The sequence below is a fragment of the Hylobates moloch genome, unplaced genomic scaffold, assembly GCF_009828535.3.
Source record: "Hylobates moloch isolate HMO894 unplaced genomic scaffold, HMol_V3 SCAFFOLD_1, whole genome shotgun sequence".
NCBI classification, from domain to species: Eukaryota; Metazoa; Chordata; class Mammalia; order Primates; family Hylobatidae; genus Hylobates; species Hylobates moloch.
In genome coordinates this window covers 112,899,436-112,914,959 of record NW_026652276.1, presented here as the reverse complement: position 1 = coordinate 112,914,959, position 15,524 = coordinate 112,899,436, and the positions used below count along the sequence as shown (strand labels likewise).

Below are 15,524 nucleotides of genomic sequence, written 5' to 3'. Positions count from 1 at the left end.
GGTGGTGAGTGCCTGTAATCCCAGCTACTCAGGAGGCTGAGGCAGGAGAATCACTTGAACCTGGGAGGCGGAGGTTGCAGTGAGCCAATATCGCGCCATTGCACTTCAGCCTGGGTGACAGAGAAAGACTCCATCTCAATAAATAAATAAATAAAACTAAAATAAAAAAATATTTAAAAAAGATTCTTACTCATGTACTTAGACCAATCACACACAAGGTGTTGACTCTCATACCTAAAGCTGGAACATGTGTGGAATTGTTAATCTCATCCTTGGACTTTCCTACAGGTGTGGTTCTGACACATGCCTGTGCCTAGTATCTGACTGATTTGACTTCCCTTCCTAGGGCATGCCCACAGATGGAATTTTAATATTTCTCTGGGCCCAAAACTTAGGTGATATGATCTATACTCCTGCCTTGGAGCTGCCCACAGAGAGGACATTTGTGACATATTGCTTGGCCTCTGAGCCCAGGTTATGTGACTCTTCTGCCTGTGCCCTGCCCACATTGACCATTTTGACATATTGCAGTGTCCAAGACCCGGGTGATGTGACTCCTCTGTCTGGGCCCTTTTTACAGGGAGCATTGTGACATATCTCAGCACTCATTACTCAGGTGTTCTGATTCCCTTTTCCTGCCTGGTTTCTGCTCACAAGGGGCTTTTTACCTGTTGCTGAACCCTGCACCTAGCTATTGTGACTTTTTTCTTCTTCTTAGGTTCTGCCCACAAGGGAGATTTTGACTTACTGCTGCCCTCAAAATTAGGGTGATGTGACACTTTTGCCTTGGACCTTCCCTTGAAGACATTGTGAGATATTTCTTAGCTCAGCATCAAAATGATGTGTCTTCTTAGTAGACTCTGCCAACATGGGGCATTGTGACATATCTCCGGGCCCATCAACTATTTGATGTAACTCTCTTCTCTTACATGAACTTTGCTCAGAGAAGAGACTATGAAATATCTCTGGGCCCAGCAAATAGGTGATGTGACTCTTCTCTACTGCTTGGGCTCTGCTCATGAGAAAATTGTGATGGATTGCTGAACCCAGCACCTAGGTAATGTAACTCTCTTCTCTTGCCTGGGCCCTGCATAAATTGTGTATTGTGACATGGGGCTCGATCGCAAACCTAGGTAATGCTACTCTTTTGCATTGGCTCTGCCCACCGGGGTATTATGACATAACTTTTCTTTCATCACCTAGGTGATGTGACCCGCCCTCTTCTACTTGGACCTTGCCAAAAGAGGAAATTATGACATATCACTATACTCAGCACCTAGGTGCCATGACTTGCCTTTTCCCCCAGGCAATGCATATATTGGGAATTATGACATATCACTGGACCCAACATGTAGGGAATAAAAGACTCCTGCCTATGTTCTGCTGACCTAGAACCTTGTGAAATATCTCTTCATCTATCACCCAGAGGATCTGACTCTCCTCTTCTGCATGTACCCTGCCCACAAGAAAGATTGTGACATGTCACTAGACCCAATAACCAGGTGGTGTGTCTCTCCTGCCTTGACCTTTCTCACAGGGAGTTTTGTGAAATATCACTGGGCTCAGCACCCAGGTGATATGACACTGCTGGCCTGTGTCCTGCTTTCAGGAGGGGATTGCAAAATATCCCCGGCCAAAAACCCAGATGATGTTTTCTGGGTTTTTTCCCTGTCCTCAGGGGAGATAGTGACACAGGCCTAGCCTAGCACCCAAGTAATATGACACTCTTATTTGCTCACTTCCTACAGGTGGGATTGTGATATATATCTGGGGCCAGCTCACAAGTACAATGATGACTCTCAAATCAGCCAATAGGAGAGATACTGTTACTCATAGCTAGCTTAGAAAAACGGGTAAGATCCTGGGTCTTCTCTTTGTATGAAGGTTATTCAAGACTACTGCTCTCTTGCATATCACATAAAGCCCTTGGGTGGTAGAGTGTGACATTCCAGAGCCCAGCACACAGGTGAGATTGTGTTTCTCATATGCACACACTACCAACCATAAGGATTGTCACCCTCAAACATGGACAGATCCCACTGGTGAGGTCCTGAATCTTACACGGAGATGTAGTTCACAATTGGAATTGTGATTGTCATTTGTTAACATCTGGCCACAGTTTGAATGGTGACTCACTTCTAAACTTACCATATGGGCAGGTGATGACTCTATTATTTTTACCCAGCCAATTGAAAAGATGCTGACTCTCATACCTGGGCCTAGGATCACAGGTACAATCATTGGTCTGTACCAGCATGAAGGTATCAGAGCATATTGTGACTCTCATGTATATTATATAAAGCCCTCGAGTTGTATAGAGAGCGTCCTAAGAAGGCCCAGCACACAGGTGAGATTGTGACACTGGTATGTACACTAAGTTGACAGTAAAACTTGTCATCTTTCACATGAACACAGCCCACTATTGAGGTTCTAAATTTCAGACCCTTAAGCAGTTAAAAGTTTTAAAATTTCCTCTCATACCTGGATCTGATCTCCAGGTTAGTTGGTACTCTCAGAAACAAATTCAGCACACCTGTGAGGCTGTGACTCCACTAAAGCAACATAATCTGCAGAAGGGATTGAGGCTCTCATGCACAGATACAGTTTACCAATGAGATGGTAACTCGTGTAGTTAGACAAAAAGCACAGAAAGTGTTAATACTCACACCTACAACCAGGACATGTGCGGAATTGTTAGTCTCATCCCTGGACTTTCCTGCAGGTGTGATTGTGAAATATAGCTCTGCTCAGCACCTGAGTGAATGACTCTTCTGCCTAGGCCCAGCCTGGAGACAGAATAGTGACATATGGCTGGACCCACCATCTACTTAATGTGACACTATTCTCCTGCATTTGTTGCTGCTCACAGGAGGCATTTTGAAACATTGCTGGGCTCTGCACACAGGAGATTTGAGTCTCCTCTCCTGCCTTGGTGCTGATCACGGAAGAATGTTGTGACATATAACCTGGCCCTTCACCCAAGTTAAGTGACTCTTCTGCCATGCCCTGCCCACCTTGACCATTGTAACATACTGCTGGGTCCATTACCAGTGTTATGTTGCTGCTGGGCTGTTCCTACTGGGGGCATTGTGATGTATCTCTGCACCCATTACCCAGGTGTTGTGACTATGCCTTCTTCCTGCTAAGAGAGGTGATTGTGATCTTTCACTGGGCCCAGTACTTAGTTGATGTGACTCTTTTTGTCTTCCTAGGTTCTGCCAAGAGAGGAGATTGTGTCATACTGCTGGGCCCAACAAAAAGCTGACATTACTGGCCGGGTGCAGTGACCCATGCCTGTAATCCCAGCATTTTGGGAGGCTGAGGGGGGTGGATCATGAGGTCAGGAGATCCAGACCAGCCTGGCCAAGATGGTGAAACCCCGTCTGTAATAAAAATACAAACTTACAAATTACAAAAATACAAAAATTAGCCAGGCGCAGTGGCAGGTGCCTGTAATCTCAGCTACTTGGGAGGCTGAGGCAGGAGAATTGCTTGAACCTGGGAGGTGGCGCTTGCGTAAGCCGAGATTGCGCCACTGCACTTTAGCCTGGGCAACACAGCAAGACTCCATCTCAAAAAAAAAAAAGAGCTGAAGTTACTCTTTTGCTCAGCCCTGCCCTCAAAAGGCATTGTGACATATTGCTGAACCTAGCACCAAGGTGATGTGAGTCTCCCTGTAAACCCTGCCTACAGGTGGCATTGTGGCATGTCTTCTAGCCCATCAACTATTTGATGTCATTCTCCTCTCTTACCTTGGCTTTGCTCATAGAAGAGATTGTGACATATTTTTGGGCTGAGAACCTAGGTGATGTGACTCTCTTCTCTTACCTGGGCCATGCCTACAAAATAAAGTGGCTTATCACCAGTACACAGGTGATGTGATTCTTCTGCCTGGTCCCTGCCTACAGAGGTAATTTTGACTTATCTTTAGGCCCATCTTATAGATGATTTGACTTTCTTCTTACTGGGATCTATGGTTAGAATTGTGACATATCATTTGGCCCAGCACCTGTGTTATGTAACTTTTTTTCCCTGAGCTCTACTAACAAAGGTCATTGTGACATATCTCTGGGCCCCTCACCTAGGTGATGTGAATCTCCTGCCTCACTCTTTCCCTCAGAAAGTATTGTGACATATTTCTTGACCCAGTATCTAGGTGATGTAATTCTCTTCTACTGCTTGGGCTCTGCACAAGTAGGGATTGTGATGTATGCCTGGGCCCAGAACCTAGGTGACATGACTCTCCTCTCCTACCAGGGACCAGTATACTTTGTGTATTTTGACATATGGCTGGGACCAACATCTAAGTGATGTGACTCCTGCCTTGGCCCTGTCCACAGGTGTATTATGACATATCTCTTTATTCATTACCTAGGTGATGTCACTTTCTTCTGCTGCCTGGGCCATGTCAAAAGGGAGGATTGGGACATATTACTTGACCCAGGAGCTAAGTGATATAACTCTCCTGTTTGCCTGGGCTTTGCATATGTTAGGTATTGTGACAAATCACTGGGCCCTACATTTATAGAACTAGAGGCTTCTGCCTTGGCCCTTTCTACAGAGGGACTGTTTACATCTCCCTGCATCCATCACCTAGAAGATGTGACTTTTGTTCTTCCTGCATCCTGCCCACAAAGAAGATTGTGACATATCGCTCGGTCCACCATTAAGGTAATCTGCCTCTCCTGAGAGGGTGTTGCTCATACTGAGCATCGTAAGATATTCCTGGGCCCAGAACCCATGTGACGTGACTATGCATTCTGTGCCTTGCTTTCAGGAGGGGATTGTCAAATAAGATCCCTCCCTGAGCACCCAGGTAATGTGACTCTCCTGCTAATGTGACTCTCCTGCCTGGTCCCTGTCCTCAGGGAAGATTGTAACATATCCCTTGCCCAGCACCCAGGTGATGTGACTCTCATGCTTGCTCTCTACCGGATTATGACATATATCTTGGTCCAGCTCACAGGAGAGATGACGACCCTCTTCCTACAAGCCAGCCAATGTAAGAGATACTGTCATAGCTGGGCTTAGTGAATTAGGTAAGAGCCTGGGTCTCCTCTTTGTATGACAGCTATGGAGAAAGCATTGTGACATATTGCTGGGCCCAGAACAAAGGTGATTTGAGTCTCTTACCTGGACCCTGATTACAGGGGCATTGTGACATATCTCTGGGTCCATCAACTATTTGATGTGACTCTCTTCTGTTCCCTGGCCTTTGCCTATAGAAGACATTGTGACATATCTCTGGGCCCTGCACCAGGTGATATGGCTTGCCTTTTCTACCTGGGCCATACCCACAGATAAAGGGTGACTTATCACAGAGCCTAGCACACAGGTGATGTGGTTCTTCTGTCTGGTCCCTGCCCACAAGGGTTATTGATACATATCAATACATATACATATCTGTGGCCTCAACATGTAGATGATGTGACTATTTTCTTTTCTTTTTCTGTCTTTCTTTTTTTTTTTTTTGAGATGGAGTTTCGCTCTTGTTGGCCAGGCTGGAGTGCAATGGTGTGATCTTGGCTCACTGTAACCTCCACCTCCCGGGTTCAAGTGATTCTTCTGCCTCAGCCTCCCAAATAGCTGGGATTACAGACATGTGCCACTACACCCAGATAATTTTGTATTTTTAGTAGAGATGGGGTTTCACCATGTTGGCCAGGATGGTCTTGATCTTTTGACCACGTGATCCACCTAACTCAGCCTCCCAAAGTACTGGGAATATGGGCGTAAGCCACTGCACCTGGCCTAATTTATATTTTATGTAGATTATTTTATCTCTTCTATAATGATAATGGAATGCACAGCTTTTTAATAATGGAAGCTTTAAGAACTCAGGAGTGAAAAAATGGCTGTTGGCTGTCTAGGTTCTTCATGGGTCCACGCTGAACATTAAATTTATGTCCTCTTAAGTACCAAGTTTGTGTCTCCAACTTAGGTGCATAGCACAGATAAATGAGAGGTTCTTATAGGTAATTTGACTTGGACCACACAGTTTATTCAAATGGCATATCTAAAAAATTTTAGCGCAGCTTCAGCAGACTTAAACATCCCTGCCTGATGGCTTTGAAGAATGCAGCAGATCTCCCAGCTCAGCGTTTGAGCTCTGCTAAGGGTCAGACTGCCTCCTCAAGTGGGTCCCTGACCCCCATGTATCCTGACTGGGAGACACCTCTCAGTAGGGGCCAACAGACACCTCATACAGGAGAGCTCTGGCTGGCATCTGGCAGTTGCCTCTCTGGGTGCTTCCAGAGGAAAGAACAGGCAGCAATCTTTGCTGTTCTGTAGCCTCCTCTAGTGATATCCAGGCAAACAAGGTCTGGAGTGGACCTCCAGCAAACTCCAGCAGACCTACAGCAGAGGGGCCTGACTGTTAGAAGGAAAACTAACAAACAGAAAGGACTAGCACATCCACTCAGAGACCCCATACGAAGGTCACCAACATCAAAGACCAAAGGTAGATAAATCCACAAAGATGGGGAGAAACTAGCATAAAAAGACTAACAATTCTAAAAACCATAACGACTCTTCTCCTCCAAAGGATCACAACTCCTCGCCAGCAAGGGAACAAAACTGGACAGAGAATGAGTTTGATGAATTGACAGAAGTGGGCTTTAAAAGGTGGGTAATAACAAATTCCTTTGATCGAAAGGATCATGTTGTAACCCAATGCAAGGAAGCTAAGAACCTTGAAAAAAGGTCGAATAACCAGTTTAGAGAACATAAATGACCTGATGGAGCTGAAAAACACAGCACGAGAACTTCATGAAGCATACACAAGTATTAATAGCTGAATCAATCAATCAGAAGAAAGGGTATCAGAGATCGAAGATCAACTTACTGAAATAGAGCAAGCAGACAAGATTAGAGAAAAAAGAATAAAAAGGAATGAACAAAGCCTCTAAGAAATATGGGACTATGTGAAAACACCAAATCTACATTTGATTGTTGTACCTGAAAGCAACAGGGAGAATGGAACCAAGTTGGAAAACACTCTTCAGGAGATTATCCAGAACTTCCTCAACCTAGCAAGATAGGCCAATATTCAAATTCAGGAAATATGGAAAACACCTCAAAGATACTCCTTGAGAAGAGCAACCTGAAGACACATAATCATCAGATTCACCAAGGTTGAAATGAAGGAAAAAATGTTAAGGGCAGCCAGACAGAAAGGTTGGGTTACCCACACAGGGAAGCCCACCAGACTAACAGTGGATCTCTCGGCAGAAACCCTACAAGCCAAAAGAGAATGGGGGTCAATATTCAACATTCTTAAAAGAATTTTCAACCCAGAATTTCATATCCAGCCAAACTAAGCTTCATAAGTGAAAGAGAAATAAAATCCTTTACAGACAAACAAAGGCTGAGAGATTTTGTCACCACCAGGCCTGCCTTACAAGAGCTCCTGAAGGAAGCACTAAATATGGAAAGGAACAACTGGCACCAGCCACTGCAAAAACATGCCAAATTGTAAAGACCATCAACACTATGAAGAAATTGCATCAACTAATGGGCAAAATAACCAGCTAGCATCATAACGACAGAATCAAATTCACATATAACAATATTAACCTTAAATGTGAATGGGCTAAATGCCCCAATTAAAAGACACAGACTGGCAAATTGGATAAAGAGTCAAGATCCATCAGTGTGCTGTATTCAGGAGGCCCATCTCACGTGCAAAGACACACATAGGCTCAAAATAAAAGGATGGAAGAATATTTACCAACAAATGGAAAGCAAAAAAAAAGCAGGAGTTGCAATCCTAGTCTCTGATAAAACATACTTGAAACCAACAAAGATCAAAAGAGACAAAGAAGGCCATTACATAATGGTTAAGGGATCGATGCATCAAGAAGAGCTAACTATCCCAAATATAAATGCACCCAATACAGGAGCACCCAGATTCATAAAGCAAGTTCTTAGAGACCTACAAAGAGATTTAGACTCCCACACAATAATAGTGGGAGACTTTAACACCCCGTTGTCAATATTAGACAGGTCAACGAGGCAGAAAATTAACAAGGATATTCAGGCCTTGAACTCAGCTCTGGACCAAGTGGACCTAAAAGACATCTACAGAACTCTCCACCCTAAATCAACAGAATATACATTCTTCTCAGCACCTTATTGCACTTATTCTAAAATTGACCACATTATTGGAAATAAAACACTCCTCAGCAAATACAAAAGAATGGAAATCATAACAAACAGTCTCTCAGACCACAGTGCAATCAAATTAGAACTCAGGATTAAGAAACTCACTCAAAACCGCACAACTACATGGAAACTGAACAACCTGCTCCTAAATGACTACTGGGTAAATAACGAAATGAAGGCAGAAATAAAGATGTTCTTTGAAACCAATGAGAACAAAGACACAATGTACCAGAATCTCTGGGACACATTTAAAGCAGTGGGTAGAGGGAAATTTATAGCACTAAATGCCCACAAGAGAAAGCAGGAAAGATCCAAAATTGACACCCTAACATCACAATTAAAAGAACTAGAAAAGCAAGAGCAAACACATTCAAAAGCTAGGAGAACACAAGAAATAATTAAGATCAGAGCAGAACTGAAGGAGATAGAGACACAAAAAACCCTTCAAAAAATCAATGAATCCAGGAGCTGGTGTTTCGAAAAGATCAACAGAATCGATAGGCTGCTAGCCAGACTAATAAAGAAAAAAAGAAAGAAGAATCAAATAGTTGAAATAAAAAATGATAAAGGGGATATCACGACTGATCCCACAGAAATGCAAGGTGCTGGGACTACAGGCATGAGCCACCGTGCCTGGCCGAATTCTCACAATCTTTACCTAATTCAAACAATATAATTCTAATGTTATCAGAAATCTGTACTCAACTCATCTGGGCCTTTTCCATCTTTTCATGAACCTCCTTGAAAACACAGTACTCTGGGATTTTTCATGCTTTTAAAGTTTTTAGAAACTACATCAGAATTAAGCCATTAACTGTGGAAATGACTTTACATGGTTATAAAGAAACAAATTAAAAGAAATTGATTATATCTGTTGCCTACAATAATTTATCATAATAACCATAATTATGAATAAGAGCATATACCAGATACATTAGATTTTTAGAAATTTCATACAATTTTGACATAAATATTAATAACATATTTATTAAAATATAAGTCGAAGGAGGTCAAATATATATATATATATTTAAGACAGAATCTCCCTCTGTCGGCCAGGCTGGAGAGTAATGTCACAATCTCAGCTCACTGGAACCTCTGCTTCCCGGATTCAAGCAATTCTCCTGCCTCAGCCTCCTGAGTTGCCAGGACTACAGGCACCCACCACCACATCTGGCTTAATTTTTGTATTTTTAGTAGAGACAGGGTTTTGCCATGTCGGCAAGGCTGATCTTGAATTCCTGACCTCAGGTGATCCATCTGCCTTGGCCTCCGCAAGTCCTGGGATTACAGGCATAGGCTACCACGCCTGGCAAACATTATTTTTATTTTGATAATGCTTCCATGTAAGTTAACTTTTTTTTTTTTCAGTCAAAGTTTTGCTCTTGTTGCCCAGGCTGGAGTGCAATGGAGTGATCTTGGCTCACTGCAACCTCCGCCTCCCAGGTTCAAGCCATTCTCCAGCCTCAGCCTCCTGAGTAACTCAGATTACAGGCGCTCGCCACCATGCCCAGCTAATTTTTGTATTTTTAATAGAGACGGGGTTTCCTCATGTTGGCCAGGATGGTCTCCATCTCTTGACCTGGTGATCTGCCTGCCTCCGCCTCCCAAAGTGCTGGGATTACAGGTGTGAGCCACCGCCCCTTGCTTGTTTATCATTCTTTTGCATGCTGCATTGACACTCTATAGCATCCAAAAGTTCGGGGTCTAAAAAAAAAGACACTTTTAAAGCAAAATTTGATGTTGGGAAGCCTGTGAAATATGTCATAGGGTTAAAACAATTCACTAAAATAGGATCACAGATCACCATGAAATAATAGTCATTTATTTATCCAAAGTGATAATTAAACGATTTTAAAAACAAAATCATTTACTGTTTGATACAGGAGATTCATTTTTCCAGTCAAAAAACCTGAGAAAGGTAGCATGAGAAAAATTCTATCTCTTTTTTACTTTATTTCAAAATTTATTCAAAAGGTGGACAAAAAAATTTTACTCTGTCATATTGATATGTAAAATTTTTGTTCAAAAGAAAATCAACTTTTACTTTTGCATTACTGTATTATTAATACTAAAGCTAATTTTAATAAAACCTTATAAATCCATCAAATGTGTCATTTTTGGCTACTGTAGATTTTCATAAATATTTTATAGTCTTATAATAAATTTTTCAACTTTTTATATTATATTTTTGTTTTTTTCTTTTTTCAATTTGAAACAATCATTAAGTAATTTCAAACTAGATAAAATGTTTCTAACTTTCTTCATTAAAAGCATATTTTGCTTTTGTTTATACATTCTCTATGCAGAATTGTTTTTCATACATCTAGTAGTTTTAATTATATACATGTTAATTACATTAACTCTTAACAACCTTAGGTTATTTTATTCCTGCTGCCCTCTGCTCTTTTTATGGCCACGGTCTGTTCCACCTCAGAACTGTAGAGAGATGTTGGTAGGGAGAGGCTCTTCCTTCACCTCTGGCAGAAAAGGAATGTTCAGGCCCTTCAACCCTCTGTTGTCAAAGCTGCACTTTAATGTGACAGCTATTGGCCATGTGTGGCTACTGGGTGTCCGGAATGTGGCTGGTCTGAACTGCGATGTGCTAGAAAGGTAAAATACAGAGTTAAAGATTTAGTTCCAAAAATATATACACTTTATTAATAATTACATATTGCTCAGATATTAATATAATATTTTTGATATAGTGGGCTAATTAAATGGTTAGAATGAATTCCACCTGTTTCTTCTTCCTTCTTGAAGTTTGACTGCTAGAAAATTTAGAATACACATGTGGCTCACGTTTTATTTCAGAGGATTGCCTCCTTTTTAAACTCTCAATCAGCCTGCTCAAAGGACCAGAATTCAGAAAGGGCATAAAATCTGGAATTTTAAAATAATGGTTATATTATTTTCATGTGTGAATAGCCACATAATATATTATTTATAAATGTATATGACTTTATACACAGGTTAAATGCAAATGCCTTCTGGGGTGGACCTGACTCAACTCAGGGAGGAAGCCCTGCCTGAAAAGGCTGCAGCTTAGGTTTCACTTTATCTTCTTCCAGCCCAGCATCTGAGCACAGCTTCTGTCACTCAGGGCCAATCAGGACCGCTGGGCTGGGAACCGTCCAATCAGGCACGCAGCTGGAGCGGACAGGACGGCTTCCGGGATTTGGCGGGGCCTTTGTCTCTGGCTGCAGCCGAGCTCCTGCTCTCCTCTTCACTGCTCAGTGTCCTCTGCTCCTAGAGGCCCAGTCTCTGTGTCCCTGTGACCTGCAGATATTGGGAGATCCACAGCTAAGACGCCAGGACCCCCTGGAAACCTAAAATGGTGAGAGTGCCGGGTCCGACATCCCGAGAGAGGGGGAGGGGCTGGTTGGAACCGGTCGGAAGTGCTGTGGCTGGACTCGGGCCTCCAAAATCCGCGGCCCCGAGTTCTCCTTGGCGTAGCTCGGCCCTCAGTACCCCGCGGCCCCGAGTTCTCCTTGGCGCAGCTCGGTCCTCAGCCCCTTTCAGCTGTAAGATGGCGGCTGGGCTGACAGCCGAGACCCTGGGCGTCCTGTCTCCTCCCTGCGCAGTGACTGTGCCCTGGCCTGGAGCCCTCTCTGGGCAGCTCTGCACCCACAGCGCCGCATCTCTCCCCGGTTGTGCAGGGATGCCGGGAGGGTCATCCGGGGAGAATCCTGACTCGGGATGCGGGGTTCGTGAATGGGAAAAGCTTTAGTCTGTGGGGTTCCTAGTCCATCTTTTTCTCTTAAAAATCTATGGAAGTCACCGCAAAAATATTAAAGAATTTAACCAAAGAGTAATTCAAGAATTATAGAGCACCCAGCTGTGGTTTGTAGTTTATTTTCCATGGGAGGGGCTTGAAGAAAAGACTTTTATAAGGTGCATGATAAAGGAAAGCAAACTCAATAATTGGTTAGGTAGAGTTATGTAGTTTCTTAGTTTTAGATCAAGGTGGAAATGTTCTGGTCACGTAATCAGAGCTTAATTGGCAGTTTATGGTTGATTAAGTCTAAATTTTGTTTTCCCCAATGTAGTAATTTACAAAAAAATGCATTTGAGTTAGATTTTTTAAAAAGTAAAAACCCTGGGACTAGAGCCACCTCAGTCTAATTGCCTGCCATTTAATTATTTTCACACTCCACAGGGGACAGATTTTCCCCTGCAACTTTCACATGTATCTCAAGCAGGATCTCAAGACTACTCCCTATTCCCCATTCTTTTAGCCTAACTGACTTTCAGTAAAATGCTAAATTTCCAGTTTCTTTTGACATTCCCAAACGCCAACTTCCCCTCCCTAATTCACATTATCAACTATTTGTCCTTTAGTGTACATTTTAGATACTGTATTTTAATTAATCATTGTGGATAAATTATTGGGTGGCACTTTAAAAAAATTGTTTGCTGTTTGAAAATATTTCCATTGAGAAGAAAACAAAAAATAATCCCCTGACACTGTATTGTAAAAAAAAGTCTGTGCCTATTTTGCTTTTATCTTCCCTAGGCGCAGAGATCTTACCAGAATGTTTTTGGGTCAAGGTTTCCTTTTGGAAACTTTACAGGGTGATGTGTCCTCAGCCACCTTTCAGTTTTCTCCTGGTTGGGGGTTTCAGTACTGTCTGGGGATAAATCAAGATATCAACTGTGGCTGTGTATGCTAGAATCTCTAGTAAATTTCAGCTCCTGGCGTGGAATGGAACTCTGGGTATCTGGGAATGGGAGACATAGGACAATCTGAGGTTGGAGTGTAGCCTCTCAAGGGAGCAGGTGGATTCCCTGGGGCTGAGAGGAATCTCCTAGTATACTCTTCCTTTAGAAAGCTAACCCTTTGAGGCATTAAGATTGTGTTCACTCAACCCAACTTCCATTTCTCAGAGGTACATTGCTGGTCAGCCAATCGGATGCTGGTATTGAGAGGAAAACACAGAAATAATTTCTGTCCCCTGGATTCTCCAAGATTTATGAAAGAAAAAGTAGTATTCCAGAAGACAAAAAAAAAAAAAAAAAATCAAACTTGACCCCAGTGAGATGGTACAGGAACTTGCAAAGTGAAATGCACTTGGGGTAGTCACTGAGGCATAGGGCAATGTCTACGGAGAGGGTGGTCATTGAGCACTTAAGTGAGCAGGATGGGGTAGGAGAATCTCGTGTTTGGGTGGCCTGACTTGACACATGAGTCAGACACATCTGTTTTCTTTTTTTTTTTTTTTTAATTATTACACTAAGTTTTAGGGTACATGTGCACAACGTGCAGGTTTGTTACATATGTACACATGTGCCATGTTGGTGTGCTGCACCCAGTAACTCGTCATTTAGCATTAGGTATATCTCCTAATGCTATCCCTCCCCTGCCCCCCACCCCACAACAGGCCCCGGAGTGTGATGTTCCCCTTCCTGTGTCCATGTGTTCTCATTGTTCAGTTCCCACCTATGAGTGAGAACATGTGGTGTTTGGTTTTTTGTCCTTGAGATCGTTTGCTGAGAATGATGGTTTCCAGTTTCATCCATGTCCCTGCAAAGGACATGAACCATCAGACCCATCTGTTTTCTAATCAGCACGGCCACTCCCTGGCTTTGTCACCTTGAAAAGATTTGTTCACTTATTTTGATTTCAGTTTTATAACTGTAACTTGCATTTTATTAGTACAATTTAAAAGGTAAGAAAATATTTACAGAGCATAAAAGAGGTGAGTTTCAGAGAAAAATAATATCTAATCATATATTCCATTTATTAAGAATTCTCATTTACCTTTTTCTTTCCCAGACTTAGTTTAGGAATTTACTCAGGTGTGTTTTTTATGGCTGAATGATGTCCAGCGGTATTCCAAGGCTTAGTTTTTAGAGTGCTAGCAGGGAAACAAAAAGGAAAAAAACCTCTCTTCCATTTTGACTGTAGAAAATGAATACATTTTTATAAGAAAATGTGGTAGATAATTGATGAGTTACATAGATATATGAAAGCATCAGTCCCTCTTTTTGCAGGGTACTTTTGTTACAGTGAATACCTCTATTCTATATCCTATCATCTTGATTTGTGAGGATAACGCTAATTTTTTTTTTTTTTTTGAGACGGAGTCTCGCTCTGTCACCCAGGCTGAAGGGCAGTGGTGCGATCTTGGCTCACTGAAATCTCTGCCTTCCGGGCTCAAGCAATTCTCCTACCTCAGCCTCCCAAGTAGCTGGGATTACAGGCATGCATCACCATGCCTAGGTAATTTTTGTAGTTTTATTAGACATGGGGTTTCACCATGTTGGGCAGGCTGGCCTTGAACTCCTGACCTCAAGTGATCTGTCCGCCTTGGTCTCCCAAGGAATTACAGGCATGAGCCACTGCACCCAGTTGGTTAATGCTAAATTTTATGAGATGAAAGTTGGTACCTCCTAGAAGTGTTCCCATATGACTAATTGATTACTACATAATTTTTAATGAAAATAATAAAATAATACATTTATCGTCTGAAAGGAATAAATACTTTGCATTTCTTACTGAGGTATGAAATGTAAGCACCTTAAAATTTCGTTCCCTTGGCTGGGTGCAGTGGCTCACGCCTGTAATCCCAGCACTTTGGGAGGCTGAGGCAGGCGAATCACCTGAGGTCAGGAGTTCAAGACCAGCCTGGCCAACATGGTGAAGCCCCATCTCTACTGAAAAATTAGCCAGGTGTGGGTGACAGGCACCTGTAGTCTTAGCTACTCGGTAGGCTGAGGCAGGAGAATCGCTTGAATCTGGGAGGCAGAGGTTTCAGTGAGCCAAGAGTGTACCACTGCACTCCGGGCTGGGCAACAGAGCGAGACTCTGTCTCAAAAAAAACTTTCCTTCTCATATATAAGTACTGTGCATAATTTTGCCGAATTTTTAAAGCAGTTTCAAAACCCAAGTGAATAACCTTGACATGGAAATTAAAGCTTGTGCCCAGTGATTCCAAGCTAAGGCTAATATTGAGCCTGCAAAGGGAAGGGAGGTTATTAAAGACCCAGTTAGTTCTTTCTTGGAAGCTTCCCCTGCTCACCCCAGCCATGGAAGAAGCCTTTATTCTGAGAGAAGCTACAGAGCCCTGGACGTTGGGGGACCCCCAGGCAGATGCAGTTAACATTAAGATGGAAGGGGAATGGGAGAGTCTTACTAAAGATGAAGTTGTTATCGTTTTGAGGCAGTATTTTACTTTTTGTAAAAACAGAATGAGGTTTCTGTAAAAAAATTTTTGAATTTTAAAGGAGTATTGCAACAGAAGGAAATACCAACTGTAAGACCTTTAAGAATTGCAAAGTTTAGGCAGACAGAGACTTTTTTTTTCTTTAGGGAGGAGCAAAGAAGGTTAGAAAGAAGGTCACAGGGGAATGGCAAATGG

The 15,524-nt window shown here is 42.5% G+C and overlaps 1 protein-coding gene across 4 annotated transcripts in view; it reads left to right on the top strand.

Moving 5' to 3' along the window:
* The first annotated feature begins 885 nt into the window (after positions 1–885).
* Positions 886–15,524, top strand: part of LOC116812068 (zinc finger protein 107) — an 81,013-nt gene continuing 66,374 nt past the window's right edge. For 2 of the 4 annotated variants that reach the window (XR_009214979.1, XM_032757679.2), the window contains exon 1: positions 11,347–11,500. Coding sequence is in view for 1 of the 4 variants with exons in the window: in XM_032757679.2 (XP_032613570.1) it covers positions 11,498–11,500 (3 nt within the window). In the remaining 3 variants the exon portion in view is untranslated. Of the gene's footprint in view, positions 1,058–4,411; positions 4,672–11,346; positions 11,501–15,524 lie in introns of those variants that run through there. The other 2 variants (XM_058444495.1, XM_058444497.1) reach the window with 2 other exon arrangements.